Below are 13,753 nucleotides of genomic sequence, written 5' to 3'. Positions count from 1 at the left end.
TGTACAGTATGATTAGTTTAATGTGCTACATGCACCATAGTCAATGTATTGCAATTCATCTCTTACTTGCAACTGAACCCATTTATTTTATGATTCGTACTGTGCCATCTAGTGGGAAAATTTTCTTTAAATGTTCTGTTTCCCTAACCTTTCCCCCTTCTTTGATAATGTTATATTTCCAGGCTGAACATGGATCCTAAGGCATGGCTGCTGGGATCATGAGATTAGTATAAACAATTTTTAATAATCTGGATAAGCAAGGCAACAGGTCTTTCTAATGCTCGAAGGCACACTCACAATCTGGAATCTACTGAAACTTTACTGACCTTTTTGACAGATGTGCAAGGGACATTACTACAACTGCAGAACTTAGACACAAACTTCTTATAATGATAAGTCAATCTGAAAAAGAAGTTCTTTTTCCTGTTTAGTAGTGGGGAATTCCTGCCCATTTTGTGTAAGCCAGGGATATGTTTGCACACCGTCCTGGCCGAATTAACATGGTCCAAATAGTGAAGTTCTTTCAATACAAAATGACAACCTTCCGAACTAAGTGTTGGTTGTGCTGGTTAAAGATGTCCCATAACCATACAAGATGTTTCTGAATGTCTTTAGACAATACGACAATATTGTTAATTACACTTACATTGTTTTGGTTTTTGGCCATGTAATACCCCATCCACTAGACATGAGAATGTTGCCAGAGTATTCTTCAACCTGAATGGCATGGGATGGTACTAGTAATAGTAGTTAGATCTGCCCTCCAGCTTTACTGACAACTAATGGTACCCACTCTGCAAATCAATAGGCATACAATGACATTGTCCAAGGTTTCCACTATGTTTGGCACAGCATTTGCATCTGTGATCGTATGGCAGTTCCAATAATGATAGTCGCAACAGTGTCTATAGGCCCTACTGCCATCTGAACTCATTTCTGGTACTGCACAAGGTGGCCAATCAGTCTGTGAATATTTCAGAATTTATGCAACAATTGCATTTCTGAGTGTGTTTTACATTAATTCTTTTAAGTGCACTCCTACTGTAACTTCATCAGTGCTTGTGTGCCAGCCCAGTCTATCCTTCACTACTGAAGTACTTTATTGAAGTAAAAGCTGATGCAGTTAGCAATCATGGCATTCTCTCCAGCATCTCTGCAGAATAAACCGGCGAGTCACATGTGTGATTGCTAAAGAATTCCGGAGGGCAGTTGCTTCTCTCCCGTCCGTGATAAGCGTCACACAAAGCAGATGTTCTTATGATTGAGTCTTTGTACAGAGGAGATGGTGTAAGGAGTACTGCAATATTTGATGTTATGACATAGCGATATTTTACTCCTTACTGTTATGACTTCCTTGCACAGTGTGTGGTTCTTAAGAGCATACAGGAGCGAGGAACAGATGCCGTTCATGAACCTAGAATTCAGAGTTAGTTAGTTAGTTAGTTACATGTTCCATGGATCATTTCACACAACAGATCACAATGATGTGGACTGACTCATTTTACATTCACATTGTAGATGAATTTATACATATGGTTTCATTCTGAACATTCCTACTTTTTTTTCTAAAAAGAAAAAAAAGATATGCAGATGTGAGCTAGTTATTCCTACCCACCACCTTTTACATGTTACAGTAATAGAAATTTTTCTAAGGCATAGAAGGAGTTGTCAAAGAGAAACTTTCTTAGTTTGTTATCAAATTTTAGTTTTGCTGTCTGTCAAACATTGTATTTCACTGGGAAAGTAATCAAAAATTTTTTGTGCTGCATTGTACACCCCTTTCTGTGCTGAAGACAACCTTAATGGGCAGTAATGAATGTCATTCACCCTTCTTGTACTGTAATTGCACATATCATTGTTCCTTTTGAACTTTAGTTGTTTATTTACAACAAACTTCATGAAGAAATAAATATACTGTGAAGCAGTAGACAGAATGCCCAACCCCTTAAACAGATTGTGTATAAGATGACCTTGGTTCAGCACCACGTATTATTCTTACAAGTTTTTGTACAATGAAGACTTCCTTCCTTGAAGATGATGTACCCCAGAACATTATTCCATCTGTCATTGAATGAAAATACGCAAAATATGCCAACTTACTGATCTTTTACATATATGAGAAACAGTAGTGGGCCTAAGATTGAACCTTGGGGAACCCCATACATGAATTCTCCCCATTCAGTCTTATGTCCCTGGACTATATTGCTTTAATTACTAAGTACAACTTTCTGCATTCTTTTCATTTCATATGACATTATCCATTGCTTTGTTATACCATCCATTCTGTAAAACATCAATTTATCTAGTAGAATGCCGTGATTGCCTCAGAGAGGTCACAGGAGATAGCAACTGGCACTATTTTATTATTTAATATTATAAAATGTGGTGAGTGAAGATTTACATGGCATTCTCAGTACAGCAAACCTTTTGAAACCACAACTGCAATTTGCTAAGGATACCATTGTTACTAAGGTGAGATACTATTATAGAATACATCACCTTCTCAAAAATGTTGGAGAATGATGTCAGCGGTGATACAGGGTGGTAGTTATTGACATCTCTCTCTCCTATCACCTTGCTTAAAGACGGGTTTAATAATGGCATATTTCAGTCTCTGCAAAAATGCTTTGAGTTAGTGATGTGTTACTTGTTTCAGATAAGACTTTGCTTATTACATAGAAACAAATTTTTAGTATTCTATTGGAAACACCATCAAAACCACATGAGCTTTTATTCGTGAGAGAATGTATAATTTTCTTAATTTCAGAAGGAGATTTTTCCGATACGAGGGTCACTCCAAAAGAAATGCTCACTATTTTTGTAAGAATACGGTTTTCATTCTGCATGTGTGAAAGTGTGTAAATACATCCTTCTCGCTTGTTTTCAAACTTCGTTCAACCTGTTTCTGTGAGTGGCACTGTCACAGCATGTCTTCAAGATGGCTGCTACACTTGACGTTCGTCAGAAGCAACGTGCTGTGATAGGATTCCTGTGCTGTGAAAATGAGACAGTGGGAAACATCCACAAGAGGTTGAAAAAGGTGTATGGAGATGCTGCTGTCGATCGCAGTACAGTTAGTCGGTGGGCAAGCAGTTTACGTGATGAAAGCAGGCACGGCAATATTGAGGATTGTTCTCGCAGCGACAGGCCTCATACTGCACACACTCTAGACAGTGGACAGAGAGTTAATGAATTGGTAGCCGCTGACAGACGCGTCACAGTGAACGAATTGTCACACTGCGTTGGGATAGGGGAGGGAAGTGTTTGCAGAATACTGAAAGTGTTGGTATTAAAAAAGGTTTGTGCCAGATGGGTTCCCAGGATGTTGACAATCGCTCACAAAGAAACGAGAAAAACAGTGTGCAGTGAACTTTTGGAACAGTACAAGAATGGTGGAGATGAATTTCTTGGAAGAGTTGTGACAGGTGATGAAACATGGCTCCATCATTTTTCACCAGAGACAAAGAGGCAACCAATGGAGTGGCATATGCAAATTCACCCAAGAAAAAAAAATTCAAAACCACACCTTCTGCTGGAAAAGTTATGGCTACGGTGTTTTTTGATTCTGAAGGACTCTTGCCTGAGGACATAATGCCAAGTGGAACCACCATAAATTCTGATGCATATGTGACAACACCGAAGAAACTTCAAGCTCGACTGAGTTGTGTTCGACCTCATAGGCAAAAGCACGATGTTCTGCTGTTGCACGGCAATGAACGGCCACATGCCAGTCAAAAAACCATGAAAGCGATCACAAAACTCGGATGGAGAACACTGAAATACCCTTACAGTCCTGACCTGGCTCCATGTGACTATCATCTCTTTGGGAAACTGAAAGACTCTCTCCGTGGAACAAGGTTTGAAGATGATGACTCCCTTGTGCACGCTGCCAAACAGTGGCTCCAACAGGTTGGTCCAGAATTTTACCGTGCGAGTATACAGGCGCTGGTTCCAAGATGTTGTAAGGCAGTTGAGAGGGATGGAAATTATGTGGAGAAATGAAAATATTGTTCCTAAAGGATGTACCTACACACTGTAAGACTTTCAAACATGTAGAATAAAAGATGGATCAAAGAAAATAGTGTGCATTTCTTTTGGAGTAACCCTCGTACATTTGTATGATTGAATTTTGTGAAAGTTACATTTTCATCATACTGCTGTGATTTTGCTTTTGAACTGTCTGTCCATATGATTTCTACTGTATTTAAGAAATGATTATTAAGACTTTGCCATCTGACGACACCACAGTGGTGTTGTGCATGAAATAGTGGTCAACGGCTGGCGACACCACAGTGGTGTCGTGAGCATAGTATCACGCAGTGGCCGGTGACAGCACTTCAGTATCTTTTTCATTCTGTTGATGTTTTGTTCAGGTAACAATAAGTTACACATGTCAACAAGTTTTTTGTTTTTAAAAGTACTTGTGCACTTTCATCATGGCAGACAAAAGACACGATATGATTATTTATTATGAATGCGCAGATGTCTTCATCTTGTCTGACATTCCGAATGACTTGGCCGTTTGGGAAGAAGAAATTGGAGATCAAAAAAATGCAAGTGAAGCAGAATCATCGGAAGATAGTGAAATATGTCCAAGAAGAATTCGGCGAGCGCTATTGTTGCCAGATGGATCAGATGAAGAAGGCAGACTATGATTTACTGAGGACCAATAATAAATTTGAAGGATCTCCGGAGCCACACATATTTCCCAAAGATACACAGAGCGTCGTGGATATCGTAGAATTATATATTGGGAACGATCAATTTGAATATATTAGCAACGAAACCGACAAGTATTACAGTCAAAATTGCAATAGAAGGAAACTGGATTTAAAAAATGCCAAATTTGTCAACGTTACAGGACCCGAACTTAGAAAATGGTTTGAGCTTGCTATCCTTATGGGAATTGTAAAAGAAGCGAGGATCGATGATTACTGGTCAACGAATCCATTGTTAGACACACCGACATTTCGGAAAACGACGTCCCGCAAATCATTCAGATAAATATTATCACTTTTACATTTTTCTGACGACAGTAGTAAACCGGATAATGCTGACCAGCTTTTCAAAGTGCGATTCGTAATTGATTATTTTTCCAAAAAGTTTAAAGAAACGTTTAGTCTATGTCAAAACATCTCAACTGATGAAGGAATGATACCGTGGCATGGACAATTAAATTTTAAAGTTTACAATCCATCAAAAATTACGAAATATGGCATACTCATTGAGATGCTGTGTGATTTGAGTACGGGATACATTTCCTCATTCAAGATATATTCCAGTGCTGGACAACCTTTAGCAAAAACAGTGATGGAACTATTGACACCTTCTTATGGAAAGTGTGATCAGCTATACATGGATAATTATGCTAACAGTGTAGAACTTGCAGAGAAGACACTTGAAAAGAAAATTGAAGTTTGTTGAACAAAACGGTAAAATAGAGAATTTCTGGAAAAATTAAAGTGCGCAAAAGTCAATGTGTTTGTAGCCTGTCATCAACAGAAAGGTGACAAGCGGCCAGTGACAAGCCAAGTAATCCGAATTAATGCTGCTGGTGCAAGCGAATAAATTTGTATGAGACGTGTGAACGGTAAAGTGTTAAATGCATTTACTACCTGTGACTCATCATTTATAGTCCTTCCATTAAGTTCATTAGTGTTCTGTGGCTGGTTGTCCTGTCTCTTGTTTCACTACATTACATATAGCCTTCAGTCTGTTGTCAGAAGTACTGATTTCTGCCATTATGGTGCACTTTCCTTGATTTTTTAATAATCCTTCTTATTAATTTTGAGTAGTTTTTGCATTTTGCAACTGCTGCAGGATCCCTACTTGTTCTTGTCAAGAGATACATTTTAATTTTCCTTTCACAAGATACTTCAATCCCTCTAATGATCCACGGTCTTTATGTGGATATTTAGTGTCCTTTCCAATTAGCTTGTGAAGAAAGCTTTTAATTTAGATTTAGCTGTAAAGATATTAATTTATTCTACATCTAATATCAAATAGTAAAAATAATACATAACTTTATTGCTGAAGTTTCAGTGCAGGTTGTTAATAGTAGATTTTAATGTAGAAATATTTACAGATACAAAAATTTTATAAATCTATCACTCTTCAATACAATGTCTGTTCAGAAGATGATGAGGCCTAGCTGCTATGAAAGTTTGTAAAAGTTATCCAAATGGCAAACACACAAAATGGGATCAGTGAATGAATGTTCAGATGTAAGTACACCCATCACTGGAGCTCTGGAGAGGGGATGCTCGCATCTCATTGGCCGCTGTGTTACTGCTAGTGATTGTATATGAAAGTGCGACCAACCAGATTGTGGCTGATACTGCGCTTACTTGTTGCTGGATTCTGAAATTTTCCAAGTCAGGCATGCCTTGTTGCTGGAGGGAGTATTGTCTTGCCATGTAGCATCAACAATGCTATAAAGCTCATCTGATCTGATATTTGGTAAGCTCATTTTTTTTTTTTTCACCAAACAGCAATATGTGACTGCGTCAAATACCTCCCCAAAGTCGAGAAACATGGCATCAATCTGAACACTGTTGTCTACAGTGCTATGGATCTAACAGGTGGACAGTGCGTGTTGAGTTTTGCAAGATCTCTGTTTGCGGAATCTGTGGTGATTTTTATAGAGTAGATTTTTGTTTTCAAAAAAGTCATAATTCTTGCCATGTAGCATCAACAATGCTATAAAGCTCATCTGATCTGATATTTGGTAAGCTCATTTTTTTTTTTTTCACCAAACAGCAATATGTGACTGCGTCAAATACCTCCCCAAAGTCGAGAAACATGGCATCAATCTGAACACTGTTGTCTACAGTGCTATGGATCTAACAGGTGGACAGTGCGTGTTGAGTTTTGCAAGATCTCTGTTTGCGGAATCTGTGGTGATTTTTATAGAGTAGATTTTTGTTTTCAAAAAAGTCATAATTCTTGAGCACAAAACATGTTCCATAATTTTGCAACAGACTGACATGAATGATATAGGCCTATAATTATGTGCATCTGGCCTATGACCCTTCTTGAAAACAGTAGCTGGGTACCCTTCATTGCGTCAATAATCTGCGATTAACTGCTGCTGGAAGAGGGGCAAGTTCTTACGAATAATCTTAGGTGTTTCTCATCTGGCCCTGATGCCTTTCCATCGCTAAGTGATTGTAGTTGCTTTTGTGTTCCACGATCAGTTATCTCAATATATACCATTTCAACATTTGTATGATGATTGAAAGGAGGCACAGTGTTACAATCTTCCACAGTGAATTCAGTATTTCTGTCATTTTCCATTTTAGTGCTGGTATGCTCATTGAAAGAATGGGAGGTTTCAAACTACTTGCTGATTTTACATAAGACCAAAACCTCTTAGAGTTTTTACTCGTATCGGGTATCCAAATTTTTCTTTCAAATTCATTGAGTGCTTCTCTCATTGCTCTCTTTATGCTCGTTTTTGTGTCATTCAGCTTTTATTTGTCAGATAGGTTTTGACTTCTCTTGAATCTGTGATGAAGGTCTTTTTGTGTATGTAGCTGTTTTGTAACACATCGATTAAACCGCAGTAGGTTTTTCCCACCCTTTCAGACATTCCTCGGAACATCATACTTACTACCTTTTCATCATTCCATCCCCCTCGCCCCCCACCAATTTTGCAGTCATCAGGAAATTAATTATAAAAGTAAAAATCTCTTCCCCTGTTCCTTTCTCTGACCCTGCAGACCCTCAGTCTGCCTATATAATTCTAAATTATCTGCTTGTATTTGAGCAGCAGTTAAACAGAGAACCGACTCACAGTAATAACACATTAGACCTTGTCGTGACAAACAGACCCGAACTATTTGAAACAGTTGATGCAGAACAGGGAATCAGCGATCATAAAGTGGTTACTGCATCAATGATGTCAGTTGTAAATAGAAATATTAAAAAAGGTAGGAAGATTTTTCTGTTTAGCAAAAGTGACAAAAAGCAGATTTCAGAGTATCTGACGGCTCAACACAGAAGTTTTGTCTCAAGTACAGATAGTGTTGAGGATCAGTGGACAAAGTTCAAAACCATTGTACAATATGCATTAGATGAGTATGTGCCAAGCAACATCATAAGAGATGGAAAACAACCAAAGTGGTACAAAAATCGAGTTAGAAAACTGCTACAGAAGTAAAGGGAACTTCACAGCAAACATAAACATAGCCAAAGCCTTGCAGACAAACAAAAATTACATGAAGAGAAATGCAGTGTGAAGAGGGCTGTGTGACAGGCATTCGATGAATTCGAAAGCAAATTTCTTTGTACCGACTTGGCAGAAAATCCTAAGAAATTTTGGTCTTATGTCAAAGCGGTAGGTGGATCAAAACAAAATATCCAGACACTCTGACCAAAATGGTACTGAAAGAGAGGATGACAGACTAAAGGCCGAAATACGAAATGTCTTTTTCCAAAGCTGTTTCACAGAGGAAGACTGCACTGTAGTTCCTTCTCTAGATTGTCGCACAAATGACAAAGTGGTAGATATCAAAATAATGACAGAGGGATAGAAAAAAAATTAAAATTGCTCAAAAGAGGAAAGATCGCTGGACCTGATGGGATACCAGTTTGATTTTACACAAAGTACGCGAAGGAACTTGCCCCTTCTTGCAGCGGTGTATCGTAGGTCTCTAGAAGAGCGTAGTGTTCCAAAAGATTGGAAAAGGGCACAGGTCATGCCCATTTTCAAGAAGGGACGTTGAACAGATGTGCAGAACTATAGACCTATATCTCTAACATCAATCAGTTGTAGAATTTTGATACATGTATTATGTTCGAGTGTAATGACTTTTCTGGAGACTAGAAATCTACTCTGTAGGAATCAGCATGGGTTTCGAAAAAGATGATTATGTGAAACCCAGCTCGCACTATTTGTCCATGAGACTCAGGGGGCCATAGACACGGTTTCCCAGGTAGATGCCATGTTTCTTGACTTCCGTAAGGCATTTGATACAGTTCCCCCTAGTCATTTAATAAACAAAGTAAGATCATATGGACTATCAGACCAATTGTGTGATTGGATTTGAAGAGTTCCTAGACAACAGAATGCTGCGTGTCATTCTCAATGGAGTGAAGTCTTCCGAAGTAAGAGTGATTTCAGGTGTGCCGCAGGGGAGTGTTGTAGGACCATTGCTATTCACAATATATAGTTTTGTTCTCAAGGCATGATCAAACTTTTTTGATGAAATTCACAGAGAATTCAGCACAATCCATCATAGTACAGGGCAGTAAAGCATCACTTACAATGCTAAATTTCAGCACTATCATGCTTAAAATTGTTGCACTCTCTCAACTCTGAATACAAAATATGATATAAATAATGTAAATCAATCTTTAATAGCACACTTTTTATAATTATTGTGTTACAACTGCAATGTCATTAACAAGCTCAGTACAGGCTTTTGTTGAAGTTCGAGAACATACCTTCACTGAGGAGTTAAGCCGCACATTGCTCCCTCCTATGTATGTCTCGCAAAGAGACCGTGAGGATAAAACCAGAGAGATTAGAGCCCACAAGGAGGCATACCGACAATCTTTCTTTCCACGAACAATACGAGACTGGAATAGAAGGGAGAACCGTTGAGGTACTCAAAGTACCCTCCACCACACACCGTTAGGTTGCTTGCGGAGTATGAATGTACATGTAGCCTGATCCCACAAATGTTGCAAAGTTCAAAGAAAAGAGAAGGAAATAGTAATACAGGCCCATACAAAATCTTGAAATTGGCAGTCCCTGTATTTTTTCTTTGCTGCTGCTATTGTCGCCCTGTTTGTAGCTGTGGACTTTGAACTACTGTTGCAGTCTCCACCAGCATTCCTGTCACCACTTGTAAAGGGTGTGGGTGTGCTCTGGTGGAGGACAGTCAATCGATCACAGTAGAATCCTATTATTACTTTTCAACAGTTAGTATTTGTAGCTGAAGCCAATATCTGGTGAGGTGCTGAAAGGTGAGCATCAACCCATGAGCTTCAGTGGTGATAAATAATTTTTTTGGTGATTGGTGGGGGGAACTGATATTACGAGTAAGCTAAGTGCTCTTGTTCTCAGTTACTAGATGAATATGATCTGGGTAATTTTAGGTGCCGTGAGTTATGCTGCCTCAAGACATATAAACAGTTTCTGGTATTCATACTTGGTTTACACCTCTTAATGCGTAGAATGTGACATGATGTAGTGAAAATCAATTTTTTGTTGCTCCTGGAAGCTGTTACACAGACAACATGCAACTGGGACTGGCTAATCATTTTAGCTCTTTGGATACTGTACTTGCTGATGGGGGAGAGCATAAACATTTTTCATTTTATTAAGTTGCCAAACTTGGAAGTTATCATGTTGTGTTCTTGTGAGTTATAACACTAAGGATGAAAGGCTTTTCCATTCCTTCAATAATGGTTCATAAATTGACTAGTTTGTATTAAAACTGCCACCAAAATTATTGACTGAGATACACTTTTCCTTATTTGTTGTTTGTCATATTTTGAAAATGTATTGTGAAATTAATGATATTAATTAATTAATATTACTCTTCAGGTTGAAGGAGCTTGGTGGTGGAACTATACTTGACCTAGGAGTTTACTGCCTGCAGCTAGCTGTGCTCGTATTTGGTCCTGTGAATCCGACACACATCGTTGCTTTGGGACATTTAAATGAGTTTGGATGTGATGAGAGCATGGCATGTGTTTTAAAGTATGAAGGTGGTAAAACAGCAGTTTTGAGCACAAATGCCCGCGCACTTCTTCCAAATGAAGCGTATATAATTGGGACTAAAGGAAGTATAAAAGTAAGTAACATAAATGTCGTGTTTCGTTTATCATTCATTTATTCTTTCACATAATTTGTTCCGTAAATCCCACATGAAGGAGAGCCTTCAGGGATGTGAAACTAGTCAACTTATACAGGAGCAATCACTGCTCCCTGTTTCTGCAAAGTACACTAACAACAAGTTATGTCTGGCACTAATACATTCAAACTGTTAATTACGTCTTGACTACTTTATGTATGTATGTAAAGAGCAATTCAACTACCTCAGAGGAAGGGGAAAAAAGCACTGCTTCTCCCTCCTATACTACTCAGATTCTTTTTTCATATCATATATTACTCAGCTTCTGTTTTCATATCATATTTAACCAAAATGTTTATGTAAATTTACACAGCCCACTAACGCTTTTCTCCATATTAGCAAAGCCAGGATGTGTCTGTTACAAGTATTAGTGTTATGTGCAGTTTACATTCCCAAGTTCAAGTATTCTGATAATTTGTGGAAGGAGTGCATAATTTTTATTTTTAAATATTTAGGGATTTTTTTAATTTCCCATCTGATGTCCACTAGCAGCCTGTTACAGACTGTTGAACCAGAACATAAAACTCCATTCTGAACACTGAAGAGGGATGTGTAGTCTATATGGAAATTATTTGTACATCTGATATTGTTGTTGTGAATTGCTTAGTTATCTTAAAGTCTCTCTTGTTACTAACTACAGATGCCATATACTGAATGCAAGAAGTGTTAGAAAGTGTTCCAATGTTCGAGTAGTGCGTATCTAAGGCAGAACATGGAACCAACCCATCATTCACCTAGTGGGATGTGGGAAACTGCCTAAAAACCACATACAGGGTGGCCGGCACTCCAACCACTCATCATTGATGTGGTAAATGGATTCAGTCTGTGGCCAGCATACCTCCCCACTTTAACATGTGTGTCTACTCGGGCGGGCCCCATTATGAGTACGTATATTTACTGCCATGTAAGTGTAAGCGTCCCTAGGTCCCTGAAGAGGTTTCTGCGAGATGATAGGTTCTCAACGTTAGACCCACGGTGCCCCTAGTACTGAGTAAAACTATGCATGTTATGTTAGCAAGGCTAGTTTTTCGTGCTGTCAGTGTTTATATCATATCTCCTAAACTGTGTGTCATACAATGATATAGTATTGCAGGTTTGTTCAGAGGTATATGTGGATACTGTGTGCAAAATATGTTGTGAACATAGTTAATAGTAAAGAAGTAATGAATTAAAGCATTATGCCCCATACTGAAGCTTGATGGCATGGACAGGACAAATGCAGTAAGCGATAAACGTTTTTCTTTTCATCATTTTGTGGGGAAGTCTCGGTGAGAAAATGTTTCATGAACATTTGAAGTTGTGTGTTAAGTCTATTGACAGTCACTAGGTGCCCTCATTCCCAAATACCAGATGAATATAGTCTATGTATTTGCGCACCATGAGCTATGTTGCCTCTAAGTACTACAGTGTAAAATTTGCAAATGGCTGTGGTGAAAGCTGTGAGTATGTTTTATATAGCATGGGTATGCCTCGAACACTATTGTAGAATGCCAGCTATTACCTCAAATGCCTCTTCATGATGGATTTTTGTCTTACTATTTTGTTTTCGTGGTCCAGATCCTCGTGCTACTGTTGTGCTTGAACATCCAACTCTTCTGGGCTTCGTTCTGTTTTGCAGGGTGTGCTAAAGGAAACTTTTTAACTTTGACTCTGAGCTATGAAATGACTTTGAATGAACTCTTGTGTAACTCCTCCATATTTTGACATTTGTTACTTTGATTAACGTATATTACAGTAGCTCAAATAGGCTATGTAGCGGTGCAAGGGGTACCAAATTTGTCATAAAAGTCCATAAATTACTCAACTGATAGTATTTTTTAGTACAGGTATTTTGTTCATTCCAAGCAAGTATCAATTCGTGACATCATCGTGTAGACACAAGTTGACAGTAATCTGAATCCGTTTTAGCAGACCAATAGTTTCTGTCACGAGATAAAATTTTATTGATTATGAAATAAAAGTTCTTGAAGTTTATTTAGAATAGGAAATGTTTAATTAGTAATTGCATGCCATAATTTATCTGTTTAATATAAAGGTGCTTTGATTTTTGTATGCATGTAAAAAGTGTGAATTTATGTGCGGCTTTTGCTCTTAGATGAGTTACCACTTAGAGTGCTAAAAGTGCATGTGTACAGTTCACTGACCTGTGTGGTGAATTTCATTTTATGAGTTTGAGGCAAACAGTGACAAATCCAGTTTCATTTAGACTTTACGTGAGATAGACACATCACATTATTACAAAACGTTGTTTTGAAACCTGCGCACTCGATTTGAAACACGTTGCACACTAGTGCGTGGTTGAGCTTTCCATTAAATTGTGTGTAATAATTGCAAATGTGCTTGAACTTAATGCACGAAGTTTGAAATTACTTTTCGAGACAAATACTGATTTTTGATAAAAACGAACTGAAAATTTATTCAAGATATTGAGGTTCTGTTTTAATTAGGGCACATATTACCTTGTTGATCACATTGCTTAGCAACACTGTAATCCAAATCAATTCATTCATTAGAATGATTTGCGACGTAATAAGTCCTATTGCACATTCAAACTGTTACATGGAAATTGCTGATCGAATGAGAGTATAAGAGTGTTCTTTTCCAGAAATGCCAATAAACCAGCAGTTTAAAAAGTTAAATTACCAACTGTTGTGTAACTTCATTGATATTGCATTTCACTGATGAACACCGTTCTTATTGATAAATGGACATTAATTGCAAGTAGATTTTGAATACTCACCAACACTGCCAAGCAGCAGTTCACATCACAACCAGTAATAAATTCCAATATAACTAAATGGGCATTACTTCATTAAAACAGAGCAATCAGCTTCCAATTCTAGAATAACCTGTCAGGTGGAATTATTAAAATCTGGTGGAATTGTAAT

General features: G+C 38.0%; 1 protein-coding gene across 1 annotated transcript in view; it reads left to right on the top strand.

The window, feature by feature from the left end:
- LOC126268231 (trans-1,2-dihydrobenzene-1,2-diol dehydrogenase-like) overlaps window positions 1-13,753 on the top strand; it is a 96,643-nt gene that overhangs the window by 47,361 nt on the left and 35,529 nt on the right. Inside the window, exon 4 of the mRNA XM_049973878.1 lies at window positions 10,556-10,805. Within this exon, the coding sequence (XP_049829835.1) occupies window positions 10,556-10,805 (250 nt within the window). The remainder of the gene's footprint in view (window positions 1-10,555; window positions 10,806-13,753) is intronic.

This window comes from Schistocerca gregaria, chromosome 4 (assembly GCF_023897955.1).
Source record: "Schistocerca gregaria isolate iqSchGreg1 chromosome 4, iqSchGreg1.2, whole genome shotgun sequence".
Classification (NCBI taxonomy): domain Eukaryota; kingdom Metazoa; phylum Arthropoda; class Insecta; order Orthoptera; family Acrididae; genus Schistocerca; species Schistocerca gregaria.
Note: the sequence above shows the minus strand (reverse complement) of the source record. Positions and strands in the feature narration are given on the sequence as shown.